Source organism: Centrocercus urophasianus, unplaced genomic scaffold (genome assembly GCF_019232065.1).
Source record: "Centrocercus urophasianus isolate 14NV4802_14NV808 unplaced genomic scaffold, USGS_Curo_1.0 seq_322, whole genome shotgun sequence".
NCBI lineage: Eukaryota > Metazoa > Chordata > Aves > Galliformes > Phasianidae > Centrocercus > Centrocercus urophasianus.
The window spans coordinates 11,140-27,007 of record NW_024884892.1 but is presented as its reverse complement, the minus strand read 5'-3'; the positions used below and the strand labels follow the sequence as shown (position 1 = coordinate 27,007).

General features: G+C 48.1%; 1 protein-coding gene across 3 annotated transcripts in view; it reads left to right on the top strand.

Moving 5' to 3' along the window:
- Window positions 1–698: 698 nt before the first annotated feature.
- LOC122166250 (UV radiation resistance-associated gene protein-like) overlaps window positions 699–15,868 on the top strand; it is a 20,271-nt gene continuing 5,101 nt past the window's right edge. Inside the window, exons 1-4 of one of the 3 annotated variants that reach the window (XM_042829873.1) lie at window positions 699–785; window positions 12,993–13,110; window positions 14,350–14,384; window positions 15,258–15,419. In XM_042829873.1, coding sequence (XP_042685807.1) covers window positions 705–785; window positions 12,993–13,110; window positions 14,350–14,384; window positions 15,258–15,419 — 396 coding nt within the window. In that variant the 5' untranslated portion in view covers window positions 699–704. Of the gene's footprint in view, window positions 786–7,652; window positions 7,928–11,050; window positions 11,757–12,992; window positions 13,111–14,349; window positions 14,385–15,257; window positions 15,420–15,868 lie in introns of those variants that run through there. The other 2 variants (XM_042829872.1, XM_042829875.1) reach the window with 2 other exon arrangements.

Sequence of the window (15,868 nt, the reverse complement as noted above, 5' to 3'; positions counted from 1 at the left end):
AATGTGGGGTGGGTTGGTGTGATGTAGGGTGGGCTGGTGTGTTGTGGGGTGGCTTGGCACGATGTAGGGCAACTTGGGGTCACGCAGGGCAGGCCGCCACACTGGGACGTGCGACAAGCTACAATATAGGTGGGGCGGGCTGGCGTCACGTGGGACGCCCCGCTCCCGACAGGCCCGGCCCGCTGAGGCCCCAGGCCGCTCCCCGTTGCCATGACGACCGCTCCCCCCCTCCCACCCGCACCGCGCCAGCAAAATATTTTCGTCCCACCACGTGATATAAACAGCTCCCTCCACCACGTGACGGAGAGCGAGCGACGTCAATCAAAACCGCCGCCTTCCAATCAGCAACCTCTCCTTCCGGTGCCGTCCCGCCTACCGGAAGTCGGCGCGCCAATCGGCGCCGGGTCCCGTTCCAACGGTTTGACAGAGGCAGCGGAGAGAGGTGCTGATTGACGTGGCTCTCGACCTATCACAACTCAAAGGCTCTCCCGGCCTCCCGCCTCGTTGGAGCGCTGACCAATGAGCGGGCGCGCAGGCCACTAGCTCCCGCCTCCTCCTCGCCCGCCCCTCAGCACTGCGGTAATATGGCTCCGTAGCGAGCGGCCCAGCTTGGTGCTGCTGCCGCCATTAACCCTTGGGTGTCCGGCGGCGGGGGGGCGGCCCGGCGGGCTCAGGCGCTGCCCGGCCGTTGCCCTGCCGTGAGGATGAGCTCGGCCGCCGGCCCCGCCGCCCTACCTCCGGGCTCCGCCACCAGGGCCTTGCATGTGGAGCTGCCCTCGCAGCAGGTAGGGGGGGCTGGGGGCTCCTGAGGGGACGGAGGGGGGGGGGGGGGGGGGGGGAATGAAGGGGCTCTGAGGGAAAGTGCGGGCTCTGTGAGGTGTATGGCGTTTCCTTCAGGTGAGGTTGGGGCTGCACTGAGGTGAAGGGGGAATTCCTGAGGTGTGGGGGTCCCTTGAGGTGAAAGGTGGGATCTCTGAACTGTGGGGTTCCCTGGATGTGAAAGAGGGACTTCTCTGGGTTGTAGGGTCCCTTGAGATGAAGGGGAGCTTTTGGGAGAGGAGGTGTTCTCTTGGGGTGAAGAGGGCTTCTCTGAGGTGTGTGGATCCCTTGAGGTGGAGGGAGGGTTCTCTGGGGTGTGGGGCCTCCTCGAGGGTGCATGGGGGTCTCCTGTGAGGTGTGGGGCCCCCTTGAGGTGAATGAGGGACTCCTATGAGGGATGGGCTCCTCCCTTGAGGAGAATGGGGGTCTCCCGTGAGGGTTGGGGCTCCCTTGAGATGCATGGGGATCTCCTGTGAGGGTTGGGGCTCCCTTGAGATGAATGGGGTTTCCTGGTGAGGATTGGGGCCCCCTTGGGGTGAATGAGAGACTTGTGTAACGGTTGAGGTTCCCTTGAGGTGCATGGGGGTCTCCTGTGAGGGTTGGGGCTCCCTTGGGATGTATGGGGGTCTCCTGTGTATGATGGGCTTCCATTGAGGTGCATGGGGGTTTCCTGTGAGGGTTGGGGCTCCTTTTAGGTGCTTGGGGGTCTCCTGTGAGGGTTGGGGCTCTCTTAAGCTGAATGGAGATCTCCTGTGAAGGATGGTGTCCCGTTGAGGTGCATGGGGGTCTCCTGTGAGGGATGGACTTCCCTTGAGGTGATCACTGAGAGGCTTTCCGAGTCCTGTGATATTCCCTTGAGGTGATGGGGTGGCATCCTGAGGTATGGGCGTCCCTTTGGTGAAGGGGGCCTCCTATGGACTGTGTGGTACCTTGAGATGAAGGGGGGGGGGGTCTGCCTGAGGTGTGGGGATCCCTTGGAATGAAGAGGTGGGGCTCCTCAAAACGAGGAGACCATCCCCAAGGTGTCGGCGTGGAGTTCCCTGCAGGATGGAGGTGCCCTAAAGGCAATCCCTGAGCTGACACAGAGATGTTCCTGAGTTGTGGGGTTTTTAGTGCCGTTCCCTTGGGCTGCAGGTGGGAGTGTGAGGTTCCCTTTGTATTGGGGTCTGTGCCTATATCAGAGAGCTGAGGGTGTTTTCTTTATAGAGATGCTGTGTACAGACAGGAGCTGGGACTTGCAATATGGTAACACCCAGATAAATTGGCTTTTATTTTGGGCTAACTGGGGGGGGCAGTGAGGTGCCCACTTGTGCTGTGCCTTTTAGCGAGGTGGAGGCTGAGCACAGCTCAAGAGTATATTCCAAAAAGCAGTGAAATGTTCCCTCCCCATCACATCCTTCCTCCAGCAAACTGTTTTTCCTGTTTGCTGATGTTTGGCTTTTGGTTTACTGGGCAACCATCCTGCTTACATGACTGGTTTAATTTTGGAGTGCGTTAGGCTCAGGGTTAAGTGAGGTAGTCCAGGCTCTGCAGGAGGGTTTAGCAGTCTGTATCAAACAGTCTGTGTCCTTTTCCCCTCCTGCATGGCTTTTGTTGTATGGTTCCCATCAGCTTCAAGAGTGTTGCTGGGAGGGGAGTAATAACATCCGTGCCTTTGCTTTCCTATAGAAGCCTTTCACGATGTGATTCTGCACTGGAAGTTTTGGTTCAGTGTCTCTGTGCTGAAGTAGGCACGTGATCTGAATGGCTTCAGCTTTGTGCTCCCAGGTGTAAAAATGAAGCATTGTGAGGGGGGGAAATCAAGAGATGTCAGTTTAAAAATGAGGCTGTAACTGCCGCAGGGGTAAGAGGGCAGAGTGGAGACGGCTGTTGGCCACAGGAGCAGAGCGAGCACCGACTCTGAAGCGTGGGCCTGTTGTGTGCTAATGAAGGAGAAGATTGGTTTTGTTTTGGATGAACTTTACAGGCTGCTGAGGGCTCACATATGGCCCTTTCTCCCTGCTAAATCTTTGCTTTGCTTCTTTCCCAAGCTTGTGCAAGCACCAGGCGAACGCTGCAGGGAGAAAGCCAGAGTTATTAGTCATTGGGCTTCATTTGTGAAAGTGAGACCAAAACAGCCTGTTCTTTTTTTTTTTTTCTCTGGTAGCAGAAAGGTTTGTTGGAGTTTGTAGGAACAGAAACCCCATCTTCAATTACAGGCTGTTGCAGTCAGGTAAATATTTGGTTTATGAGGGGTGCCTGTGTAGAAATGTCAATTGTAGCAAGTCTGAGACAAAGTCTGAAGCCTTGTTTCGCTGTGTGCTCTGCAGGTACCCAGAGAGTGTATCTGTGTGCTGTGTCAGTGCTTGCCATCAAATCAAGGAGCTCTGAAGCTGCAGCCTGATATGCTGGTAGCAAATCATCCATTCACTGCATTATCTGAGCACAGAAGCCTGTTGCTGAATTGCACAGCGCTTTGCCTCCGAGGGCCATCATCCTGCAGCTGTTCTGCTGCAGGAAGGAAAGGAAGAGTCATTTAAGTTTATTGCAGCACCTGGATAATGCAGAAATCTGTCTGATCTGGGTATGGTGCTGCGTGGCACGGGGTAATTGTTTTGTACCTGCTGGCACAGAACTTGGTGCAGTGATGTGTTGCAGCAGGCAGTGCTGTGCATAACACCCAGTGCTGTGTTTCTTGAGTTCCGAGGATTTGGAAGGCGTTCTGAGTCACGGTTGTAAATCCCCCTGAAGAAGAACACACTCTCAAATCTGTGAGCTTGAGGGGAATGCTGTCTGAGGTGTCAAAGGTATGGGTTTACTCTTACCATAGAGTCATAAAGTGGCTTGGGTTGGAGGGACCTCAAGGATCACGAAGCTCCAACCCCCCACCAATGCAGGGCCACCAACCTCCCCATCTCACAGCAGCCCAGGCTGCCCACGGCCCCATCCAACCTGGCCTTGGACACCTCCAGGGATGGACGGGGCATCACAGCCTCTCTGGGCAGCTGTTCCAGCACCTCACCACTCTCATAGCAAAGAACTTCCCCCTGACATCCAACCTCATTCTTCCCTCCTTCAACTTCAAACCATTTCCCTTGTCCTGCTGTCATCTATCCTTGTAAAGAGTTGATTCCTCTCCTGTCTGTAAGCTCCATTTAGGTTCTGCAGGCTGCACTGTTGTCACCCCACAGCTTCTCTTCTACATACTGAACAAGCCCAGCTCCCTCAGCCTGTCTTTGTAGGGAGGTGTTGCAGCCCTCTGCTCATCTTTGTGGCTCCTCTGGCCCCTCTCCAACAGCTCCCTGTCTTTCTTGTACTGGGGGCTCCAGCCCTGGGCACAGTGCTGCAGATGGGGCCAAGAGCAGAGGGGGACGATCACCTCCCTGTCCCTGCTGGTCGCCCCTCTGCTGATGGAGCCCAGGATCCCTTTTGCTTTCTGAGCTGCTACTTCAAAGCATTGATTTCTTCTTCATCATCTCTTCCTGATGCAAGGAAGCCCAGCGTGTCATGAAAACTTTCCAGTCCTCTTGTTGTATGCAGTTCAAAGGAATGGGGGTGGGGGACCCAAACCTCTCAGACTTCATAATCTAGAGAGAAGACTAAAACAATGTGGTTTAAGCATAGAGAGGCCAGTCACACTGCAGTCAAATGATTCGTTGGATGTTATTCTGCTAATTGCTGGCCTAAACAGCTGTCATGCGTGGCTGCTCAGAGACAGCAGGGCCAGTCAGTCTTCTTGGGCTTCCAGCACTTCAGACTTCCCCTTCAGGAGGAAATGGATGAACTTTTCCTATCAGTTCCAACATCAGTCCAAAGCTTTTGATGGTCTGTGAGACGGTGTTTGAAGACCTGCAATCCTGATCCTGGGTGGGCTGCTGTGCACCAACTGTGCTGATGCATTAATATTTGGGAATTGTAGGGAAAAAAAACTGTGTGTGTGTGTGAAATATACACTGAAGGGGGTTTTGTCATACACACAAAGTGATTTCCAGTCTGTGGTTCAGGTCTATGTCTGTGTTCTCTTACCTGTCTTGCTAACCAGCATGTGAGTCATCTGGAGGTGTGGTTGGTTTTGGGTGGAGCATCTCAGAAATGAGGGGATAGAACCATTTTTAGAAAGTGACAAAAAGCTCCCCTGTTCTATTAGCGTGATAAAGATGAATTATGGAGGGTGGGGGAGGAGGGCAGGCAAAAACACAGTGTGGGTTCTGGTGCAGTAGAGGAGTGGAATGTGTAACAGCTCAGTGCTGCTTTGGCTGGGATGGAATAGCGCTTCAGAAGTGCTGCCTCACTCCCAGGTGATGTGACTGCACACCAGCCATCAGCTGCTTGAATATCTGCCAGTTGGAAGCTTGAAAGCTTGCTCTGTTCGTGCTGCTCGTTTTACTGCTCTGATGATCAGAAGTTCTTCTGAAGATCAGCTGCAACTCACTTCCAAATTAGAGGGAGAAAGCAACGTGTGATGCTTGCACTGTACCTGAGATGTTTCCCTGTAACGGAGCTAAGCAGCTCTTCCGTATTTAGAAAGAGAGATGGAGTAAAAGCCATCTGTTACAGACACTAACATGAGATGTGTCTCTGCACGGCCACGAATGCTGTTAGATGTCCAGCTAACCCAGTATCTTTTGTTTTTCAGCTCAGAGATGTCTGTTGTCAGATGGTGAGAATGGTCAGATGGTTTCTTTGGATGGAGCAGCAAAGCATTCAGCCACAAAGCAGGCGCGTGGCGTTGAGCTAAACTTTGCAAGGATGTTCTCTGGCCTCTGTTTGCTTCCAGTTTGGGATCTGTAACCGTTTGGAGTTGGGTGGGTTTGAAGTGTCCGAGTGCTCAGCATACGAGCTTGAGTCTGAGAGCAGTTCAGGGCTCATAGGACTGAGGTTAGAGGTGGGTGAGCCTCGTGGGGCTTCCTTGTACCAGCTGAAAGTACCAGCTAAACTCCAGCTAAGTGCAGAGCATCCTCTTTCCTTGTACCCAGTGCTGATGTGGACTTGTCAGGCTGGATGCACACCATGTTCATGAGCTGCACGTTGGGATTTCCAGCAGCTGAGTGAAACAGTGCTGTGGCCAGTGTGTCTTTTCTGTCATCCCATTCTGTTATCCCCACCCCATCCTTGTTTGACAGGCAAAACTCCCTGGTGTTCAGTACTGAAGATGAAAACCACACTTAGGAAGAGGAAAACTGCAATTGGCCAAATAAAACGTTACAGCTGAACCCTAAGTGGTCAAAAGAAAATCCCTCCAAAGGTTCTTAGAATGTGAAACCACCTGGTAATCTTTTTTTAACCCATAACCTGGTTGCTTGTAATGGAAATAGAGTGAATTCCAAGGCTGTGAAGGCGCCTTTCAGGTTTGTACCCTCCATCCATAGTTCTTACAGTGAAGAAATGGGCAGCTCTATGGGAAATCTTCCCCCTGAGCTACGTGATGGCTGTGCATCTACCAGTTTTTCAGCAAAAAGAATGTTGCCAAAAGCATCCTTTTTTTTGGCAGCAGTTCTGTAACAGCTGTTGTTACACCTTCCACTGAGCAACGTGAAAACGAATCTGCCTTTTCAGTGCTTTGCTTCCTCTTTCCTACCAACTGCGCTGGGGAAGATGTGAGCAGAGGATGGAAAGTGTTGCCTTCGAGCGTTGCTTTCACTTCTCTTTGGTTTGTGCTGCCTCCAGTCCTGTGCCAGTGTTTGGAGATCTGCTCCATCAAGGCGCTACAGGAGCGATGCGGTGATGGATGCTGCGCTTCCTCCAGCTTCTGGTGTTTGTTGGAGGCATCCCACTTACGGGGGGAATAGTTGCAGTGACTGGAAGTGCAGCCCAAAAGGTTGGCTGTTAATCTGGTGGTGGGTTTTTTTGCTTTCTGCAGTGCTTCCCAAGCAGTGCAGGAGTGTTTCCTGGACTGAATGGTCTCTAGGTATCTTAGAGAGCTGTAATAAATCGATTTTGATGCTTTATTTGGGATATAGAGGGGATGGAGGGTGCTTGGGTGACGTTCTTAACTGAGTGAAGGGAAGGTCGTGTTGGTGACTGAAGGCTCATTCCACATTTAGGAAGAGAGGCTTACTGCTCTGCTCTTGGTTTGTCGCCCAGTAAGATCATAGACATTAATATGCTTCAGGTTAATATTAATCAGCACATATGCTTTGCTTGTGTAACATGGCACTTGCCTAAAATCAAGGGGTTCTGGGAGGTCAGAAGTGCCTTTGCTTTGGTTTCGTTGACACTTTATTCCACAAAGCACTTCTTGGATTCCATTTCTTGTTTGGTTTGCTGGGGTCGTTCCCATAGCTAATAAGGACTAATGCTGTGTTGCCAGAGGTGATGGTAAGAGGCTTAAGGGACTCCTCTGAGCTGTCTGCTACAGTGTGCCTCTTGTTAATGAGCTGGGGCTTGCATCTCTTCCTCTCTTTGCATCATTCCCTCTTGCATCAAAGAAGCAGTTATGGGTTATTTACTCCTCTTGCAAGGGCCTGAATAATTGTCTATACAAACTCAGGAAAAATGACAGTAAGGATGGATAGCATTTCTAGCTGCTGCTTCCAAGTCTTTGCCTGAATACTTTTTAGGCTGTTTCATCTTCCTGCATTGGTGAGCACAGATCAGTTCAGGGTGTGCAAGGAAGAAGGGTGAAGATGCAGGGGACTTTGTGAAGCGTGGATGCTCTGAGCTCACCTCACATATTGATTCTGTTCTTTGTTGTCTCCTTGGTTCTGAGCTCTGAGAAACTGATGTAGATTCTCTCTATGAGGTTAAAGAGTGCAAAGAGAAGCTTTCTTGCTGCTGCTGTTGCTGTTTTAATTTGTTTTAGAGTTGTTGTGCCACAGACTGGCACATTTTGTTGAATGTAACCTTGACTTCAGATGTTGCTGTTCTTCAGTTCCCTGTTCAGATAATGAGACTCCACGCTAAGTGCAGTTTTTCTCTTGGTTGTGTCTCCCTGGGCCATCTCAAATCCAAAGGCTTTGCTTACTCTTCCTCCTTTGCTTTCTCCCTGCATCGCTTACAGAAGCTTCAGTGTCCTTTGGACAAAGTCTTTGTGCTGCCTGTCCTTGCAGAGCCTCTCAGCGCAGAAACAGGAGGAGCTGTGGCAGAGGATGAATCCCTGGAAGCCTTTATTGAGCTACAGCACGTTCAGGTGAAAGTTCAGAGGTCCATTTTCCACCTCAAGTTCAAAAGCCTCCCATGTGTGTAACTGTAAAAGAAAGGAAGAGCCTTCCTTTAAGGAACTGTGAGCTGACATCCACAGTTATGTCTGTGGTTTTTTCCTTCAGTTGCCTCTTTAGAAACACGAGAGAAGCAGGACAAAGTGCATTTTTTAAACTGTTGCCAGAAAGCAGTTATTTGCTCAATAGTTATTTGCTTACTAACCTGCTATTGAATCCCATTGTTTGTCCTGAGTACATTAAGATAAGAGGATGCAGCTATAAGGACATCCACAAATGACTCGTTGACCTACTGATGGTTATGCAGCCTTAACACCTTCAAGCATGTGCTGAAAAGGCATTAAAACAGAATCCCAGCAGTCCCTGGTGGCACCTCCTATGAAATTGCCATTAAATGCTTCTGCTTTTCTTTTGAGGCAGGTCTGAAATCGTGTGCGATCCTCTTGACCCAGAGCTGTCGTAAGATGAGCTGTGGAAAGTCAGTGTTTCACTGCAAAGCTTGGATGTAAATCATCCTAGCAAGTGTGTGAAAAGCAATACAAGCATTTTCTCATCCTTCCTTAAGTGCTGTAAGCAGTGGTTTTAACAGCAGTGCCTCTCAGTGGTATTTAAACTTTCCTCTGCATGCTCCCTTGCTGTTAAAGGCTTTGCATACTGCAGGAAGGTGGACCAGCTTTTCTGTGGGGAGTCCCAGTTTTATTGGAGTGCTTTGCATCAGATCACACCCAATCAGGTAACTGAGGCAGCGTGGAAATTACCTGAAGTTGAATGAAGTGTGAGTTCTTGTCTCCTGTTTGACTTCCAGCAAGTCAAGTCACGTGGCTGATAGTATTAAAGCTGGTAGAGGTAAGTGAAAGCAGGCAGGTGGTGAAAATCCAGGGAAATAGACAGTTGCCATATCAAGTTGCTGTGATAATTACTAAAGCTCGTTAGCTAAGTGAAGTTTTTCAATAGACTTTGTACAACTTGGCATCTCTGCCTTTTTACATTGACCAGCCACCACCTGAGTGCTGAGAGCTGCACAAGCATCCAGGGACCCAGGTTTTGCAAGCTGAGTTCTGTTGAGTTGGAAACAACTGGAATTGCTGCAGTGGCGTTTGCGTTGCTAACTGTAATCTTTGCCCCCTGCTTTAATGTTGAAATAGCTGGAGGGATTTTGCTTACATTCTTTCCAAGTCACTGTGGGTCATCAGGCAAGCCAGGAGACTGGGAAAGCTGTGTAGAACCAGGCTCTGTACCAGCTTGTGCAGAGCTCAGCTGCACAATCCAGAAAGGAAAGCTCACCACTCTCATAGCACAGAACTTCCCCCTGTCATCCAACCTCAATCTTCCCCCCTTCAACTTCAAACCGTTTCCCCTTGTCCTGCTGTTTTCTACCCTTGTGAAGAGTTGGGCTCCCCTCCTGTTTATAGGCTCCCTTTAGGGTTGCAAAGTCAGCCCACTGTCTTTCTCCTGTTAACATCATTCATAGTTGAACATATCTGCCATTTTTTCTGGGGTCATTCGGTTCCTGTAAGAGAACAACAAAGTGGCTGAGATAGAACAGAGAGTTCTGACTCTTTTTCTTGTTTTTGCTGCCCATTATGTGACCTTGGGCAAATACTTCAGAAGTGTCAGGAATGCTTCAGGCTCCTCCAGGTAGGCACTGTTCTCTGGGTGGTTCAGGCTTACTGCAAGAAGTAGCTTTGATGGCTGCAAGTTTGCCTTTGCCTTTCACAGTGTGTTTTAGATATGAGCAGGATTTCTTCTGAGGGGAAATGACTGGATCTCTTCCCTCGGTTTGTGCCCACTTGTTTTCAAGGTAGGTGGAAACACTGAAGTTTTCATGTCAGTCATTGTAGGGATGTTACATGGCAATTGCTTTTACACACTTGGACTGGCAGTTAAATGATAACAGGCCTACCACGTGATTTCACTGCTTCATTCATCTTTGGAAGCGAAATGCTATCGAGTGAAATGCATATTTGGCTCATCTAAAGCTTACCCTGAGCTATCAGCTCATCAGCACAGCTGGCCTGTTCTAAGGTATGTGACTCATAAAGTTGACAAAGCATTTACCACATGTATTTTTTTTTTTTTTTTCTTTTAGCACCTGTATTTTGTTCTTTAAACCAGGCTTTATGGAATGGCTGCTCTGATTGTAGAGCATCTCAGCTCTATGGGTTCCCTTCTTGTGTTGAGGAGTTCCTGGTAGTGTTTATAAACACATAAATAACCAAACTTATCTCTAATGAGAAGCGACAGCTTTCTTTCCACTTCACCTGAGAGAAAAAGGAAACGAAACTCAGGCTTATTTGCAGCTGTTGTATTTGGGGTGAAGTGTGATGGGTTACTTCTCTGTAAGAAGTAGCTTCTGCACTTGGAAAGGGGGCTGGTGCCTGACCACAGCCTGCTTTTCCCTTTGCTTGTAGAGGTGCTGGGCTGTACGTGGCTCTGCCCATGTCTGGAGCTGGTGGTTTCACTTCAGCATTCAGCTGCTTGCCCCTGCAGCAGCCACGCTGTGTACCGTGCTGAGAAACTGGGCTGGTGAAACTAAGCCAGCCAAACAGAGCAGCTGCAAGGCCTTCGTGCGGAGTTTCGGTGCCTGGTTGAATGGTCTGTTGGATCTGCTTCTGTAGCTGTTGCTCTGCTGGCTAAAACTTTAATTATCTTTGGCTGGGTGAGGTTAACGAGCTCTGGATGCTGCTACCGTACAGCTCTGAGGCATCATAGTGGGTTGGAAGGGACCTCAAGGATCACGAAGCTCCAACCCCCCACCAATGCAGGGCCACCAACCTCCCAATTTCACAGCAGCCCAGGCTGCCCAGGGCCCCATCCGACCTGGCCTTGAACACCTCCAGGGATGGACGGGGCATCACAGCCTCTCTGGGCAGCTGTTCCAGCACCTCACCACTCTCATAGCAAAGAACTTCCCCCTGACATCCAACCTCAATCTGCCCTCCTTCAACTTCAAACCATTTCCCCTTGTCCTGCTGTTATCTCCCCTTTCCAAGAGTTGATTCCCCTCCTGTGTGTAGGCTCCCTTTAGGTACTGAAAGGCTGCACTGTTGTCACCCCACAGCTTCTCTTCTCCATGCTGAACAAGGAAGTCAGAATAACGTGGTACATCCACAGTGAAGATGTGGTGGGCAAGTAGAAGGTTTATTTTCAGTGTTTGAATCCCTCTCTCTTTATTATCTCATACTTAGGAGCATAAACAAGGAAGTTGTCTGTGATTGGAAGCCCGTTCCCTGCATGGTGGGCTGACTGGGACAGAAGGGAGGAAGAGCAAAGGCCGAGCTGGAGATTGAAATTGTGTTCTCACAGCCCAAAACAGAACATTCCCCTTCCAACTGGTTTGTAAGCAGTGAGACCTGAGGTTTTTACAATGAATTCCAGACTTTGGGTGCAAACAAGTCACAAAACACAGAGATAAGAACTTGGCTGTGCTCCCTGGGATGCAAGTGCAGGTCACGATGCTCTGGAGCTTGTGAAACAGAAGAGGAAAAACTTGTTTGACTTTGCTTGAGGGTGAATTCATTGTAGCATATTACTTCAACCTGTCACGCAATTAGCTTGTAATCCGAAAAGGAACTGGAGAAAGTTGCCCTTCTTGTCAAGAACTGCTCTCTGGTTTAGTTTCTTTGTTTTCTATTAATTGGGAAGCGTGCTTGGTCGGTGGTTGACTTGTATGCTGCTGAAGCTGGGAGGTTTGAAACCTTGGCATCTTTCTTAAGGCACATCGGGGCGGCTGTGTTTCTCTGATCGAACTACCCAGGAAACTGCACAGCTTTAAGAGCAGGTTCAATGGATGACTTCCATGTAGGTTTGTAACGAAACATTCTTGCTGTCATCATTCTCAATGCCAATTTCTGACCAAAAGGACTGTCTACTCTTGCAATTAAGACTTATTTTATTTTACATTGTGTGCACAGCCCAGGGAAGTGGCCGTCCTGTGACCTGTCTTGGCATCCCGTGGTCCCATCCTGTGGTTCATCCCATGATGAACCATTCTATGATCCTGTCCCGGGCTGCTCTTGAAGTCTGATAAATGAGCTTAGCAGAAATTAGGCTGAAGCTTATCCACCTGTGCTTTTGAGTCTGCCACGTGAATAGAAATTGAATATTCTTTCAGTGTTAGTTTTCCTTCTGTTGTAAGTGCATTCCTGTAGGATTAAGTGAGAACTTTAAAGCACGGTGTTGTCATTCCAAACCCAATAATGACTCTTGTTCAAAACCTTTTAGGACTGACTGCATACAGGCAAGCTTTGGGTGGGCCAAAAAGGGTGGCAGCCACTCATTGGCATCCCTAGGGGAGGGAGGCAAGGCAGTGGGAGAGTGGGTTTTGTAATGGAAGATTGATGAGAACATTGTATATGGGTGCTGAGTTCACTTGACTCTCTGTTATGCATGTGCTGGCTTGAAAGAGGAAGCAAAATTAAGCAGTAATTTCAGAAACAAAACTGCTTTGAGTAGTTAATGATAACTCAGGAAGGATAATTTTCCCTCAGTTTCTGGATGTGTATCTCTGTTGTGTTCTGCTTTTTATTTAAGGGTGCTGCAGCAGTTCCCAGGGTTGCTGTGACTGCAGGGAGCCTCGTTCAGCCCACGACGATGGCAGTAGTTTGTTGGAGCTCCTTGTCTTCTAGTTCCTCTCGGGCAGGCTTCAGGCTTGGCCCTGTTTCCAGTGTGATGATACAGAACACTGGGTGATACACTGCTCTTCTGTGCCAATGCTGTCGTGTGTTCTGGGAAGTGATAGTTGGAGTGATTTAGATGTGTGGAGTGAAAGTTATGCACAGGACGTGAGGAAGAGTAGCGTGTCCTGTGCATCGCTTTTGCTTCAGCTGAGCCCATGCAGGCTGGCTGCTGCTCATCCAGGCACCTCATGATAACTTAACTGAATGCTATTGTTAACATCAGGTTTCTGCCAAAAAAAAAAAGTTGGTGGTTTTTTTTTTCTTGTACAAATCATTAAAATGCACACATGATGATAAGAAAAGCTTCACCTCAATCTGAAGTTCCTGGAACTATTCCTTATTTCCTTGTGTTTCGTAGCGCCGGCTTCGCCACCTTCGGAATATTGCTGCACGTAACATCATCAGTAAGAATGGTTATCGCCTCTTGGACACGTATTTCACCCTCCACCTGTGTGATAACACCAAGATATACAAAGGTAATCAGCCTTCGTGTCAGCTTTCTCACCAAGTATTCTTTTAGGACACTGGCTTTGTATTCTTTTTTGCCTCATCAACCTGCTGCCACTACTCGCATCATTTCTATGAGCAGCAGAAGAGCACTCTTTATTATCCTGAACTTCATAAAAGCCTTGGAGGAAGCAGGCAAGGAAGCAAAGCAGATGGCAGCTCGGGTAGAGCCTCTTTAAATAAAACCTGTTGTTGTTGCTCTCCTTTCTCTCAGCTTAAACTTTGAGTTTAAGGAATTTAGAAACTTAAAATTTCACAGGAAAGCTAAAGCTTCTGGACGCCAGTTATTTTCCTGAGCATAACCCAGCACTTGATTCCACTTAGTTCCACTTCACAAAATACTCTTGTCAGCCAATGGCAAGAAACATCCATTCATCTGTTCTGCTTTCAACACTTGTGAATGTTAGAACTCGTTCCTAGTGCTTTGCTTCCCATTGCAACCAATAGTTCCTCGTTACGGAGAGAAGATTTTTATCTTCTCTTTCGGTCTGTCAACAGCTGGAGCTTTGGAAGTGAGTTCTGTTACACCCAGGCTTTAATTTGAGGTCTCTGTCTGAAGGTTGTATAACGTGAGCCTGCTGCACGGGCTTCTGTGATGGTTGTTTGAATCTGGCATAGAATGTTCTGGGTTGTCAAACATTTTTTTTCCTTTCATTTTAGTAAACTGAGAGGTTTTCTATGAAGTCTGTGTGTCAGCCTCTGGTGCTGTCTGCTTAAAGACTCTTCTTTTGCCTGGGAGAGCCAAGGGCTGCGTGTCCAACGAAGGCCAGGGTTCGTGGTACCTCTGAGGCTCTCTTCTAAGCATCTGGAACAGCTCACCCTTGCTCTTCAGGAATGCAGTGCAATCACTTGATCCCCTCTGCCCTCCTCCAGGAAGGTGTTAAATAACAAACCAGTCCAATGGGAAGTGGCAACCAAATCCTGTAAATTACTGGCCCACGTTCTTTTCCCAGAAACCAAAGGCACGGGAGCATCTTGGTTACAATGGTGAAACGTTAGTAATGACTCCTAATAATTCAGTGAATTCACTTGCTTAAAAGAGTTGGCTGCACTTCAAAGTCTTTCTTAGCAGTGTGTTCCCAACAGGTTACACCCATTAGCATTTCTATTTCAAGAGTGTTACTTGTTTTGGCTTTTTGTTTCAAATATGAAGATTTCTGTTGGTGTTTAAGCTAATCTAAAAGTGTCTTTCACTCATTTTTCTTTAGAATTTTACAAGAGTGAAGTGATCAAGAATTCTCTGGTAAGTCATTTTCACATAAGAGAAACTCGTTTCTTTTGACACTGTGTATTTGCCACAGCATATAAATTCCTCAGCTGCACGCTGTGACTCTTTAAACATGTATTAAGACTCTTAATTCCTTTTAGGAGCATCGCGTTCTCCTCCTCCTCCTCAGGTTTTGTTCACAAAAGTTGGAACAGTGAGTTCAGAACAGTAGATCTGCAGGTTTGTTTTCACAGCTGAGGAACAAAGATGAGTTGGTACCTCTGCACATGGGACTAAACCCTCCCAGGACCACTTTGATGTGAGAACTCTTTGGTGTCCAGGTTAAGCTTGACAACAGATAACTATTTCAAGTGCTGAGGACACCAAACTGGCAAAGTTTATTTGTTAATCGTGTTTTAACATCATAATATGATGTTAATCGTATTTTTACTGGTCTCAGACACTTCTTTCATTGTCACAAAGCTGTGTGTGTCATACCTAAGATCTGTTCACAGCTCAGCTCTTCCAAGGGTTGCCATCTGCATCGGTTGAGGAGGAGGAGGAGTGAATAAACCTGTAAATAAATTATGCCAACTTAATTACTGAGGAATAGGTCAGAGCTGCAATTCAGCTTCTGCAATGAAAGCTATAGTTTGGTTTTCAGAAGCTAAATTATGTGGGAAAACAACACTGCATCCACTTTACGAGCGCTTGATTTGGCTGAACTCAGTTATTGAAGTAATTGTTCAGAGCCTTTAATAGCTTGGTAAAAGCTGAAAGGCTGCTGTTCATGATGAAATGGTTTTGTGTTAAAATCCTTGTTTGCATAAAGTGCTACATTCTAGTGTCGTGCTTGGAGGTCAGGAGTGTCAGCTTCAGTACCTCTCATCTCCCTTTGAATGCCAACAGAATCCAACCTGGAGGAGTTTGGACTTTGGAATAATGCCTGATCGTCTCGATACGTCTGTCTCGTGTTTCGTTGTGAGGATCTGGGGTGGCAAGAAGGAGCACTTCCAGCTTCTGATCGAATGGAAGGTCAATCTGGATGGATTGAAGTACTTGGGACAGCAGGTATAGCAAAAACAGTTTTTCTTCTACTTCTGGTTTAAAGAATTGTAACAGCTAGGTGAGCAAATAGAGGATATTAATGCGTGGTGAGTTGGTCTTGGTAGCAGCCAACAGCTCTCACTGAGCTCCCCTCACTCAGTGGTAGGTTGGGAATGGTCAGGAGAGCAAGAGTGAGGAAAGACTCATGGGTGGGTTGGGATGAAGACAACTTAATAAATGAGAGCAAAAAAAGAAGAGAGGAAGGAGGATGAAAAACAATGCAGGATGCAGAAGCAGTCACTCAGCAGCTCCCAATAGAGATCTGATGCCCAGCCAGTCCTTCAGCAACAGCTGCCTTGGACAGAATAACTTGTTTGTGTTTCTGAGTGTGGTGTTGCACCATAAGAAGCTCTGGCCACTCGAATCAGAATCCTAGAATCCTAGAATCCTAGAATCCTAGAATCCTAGAATCC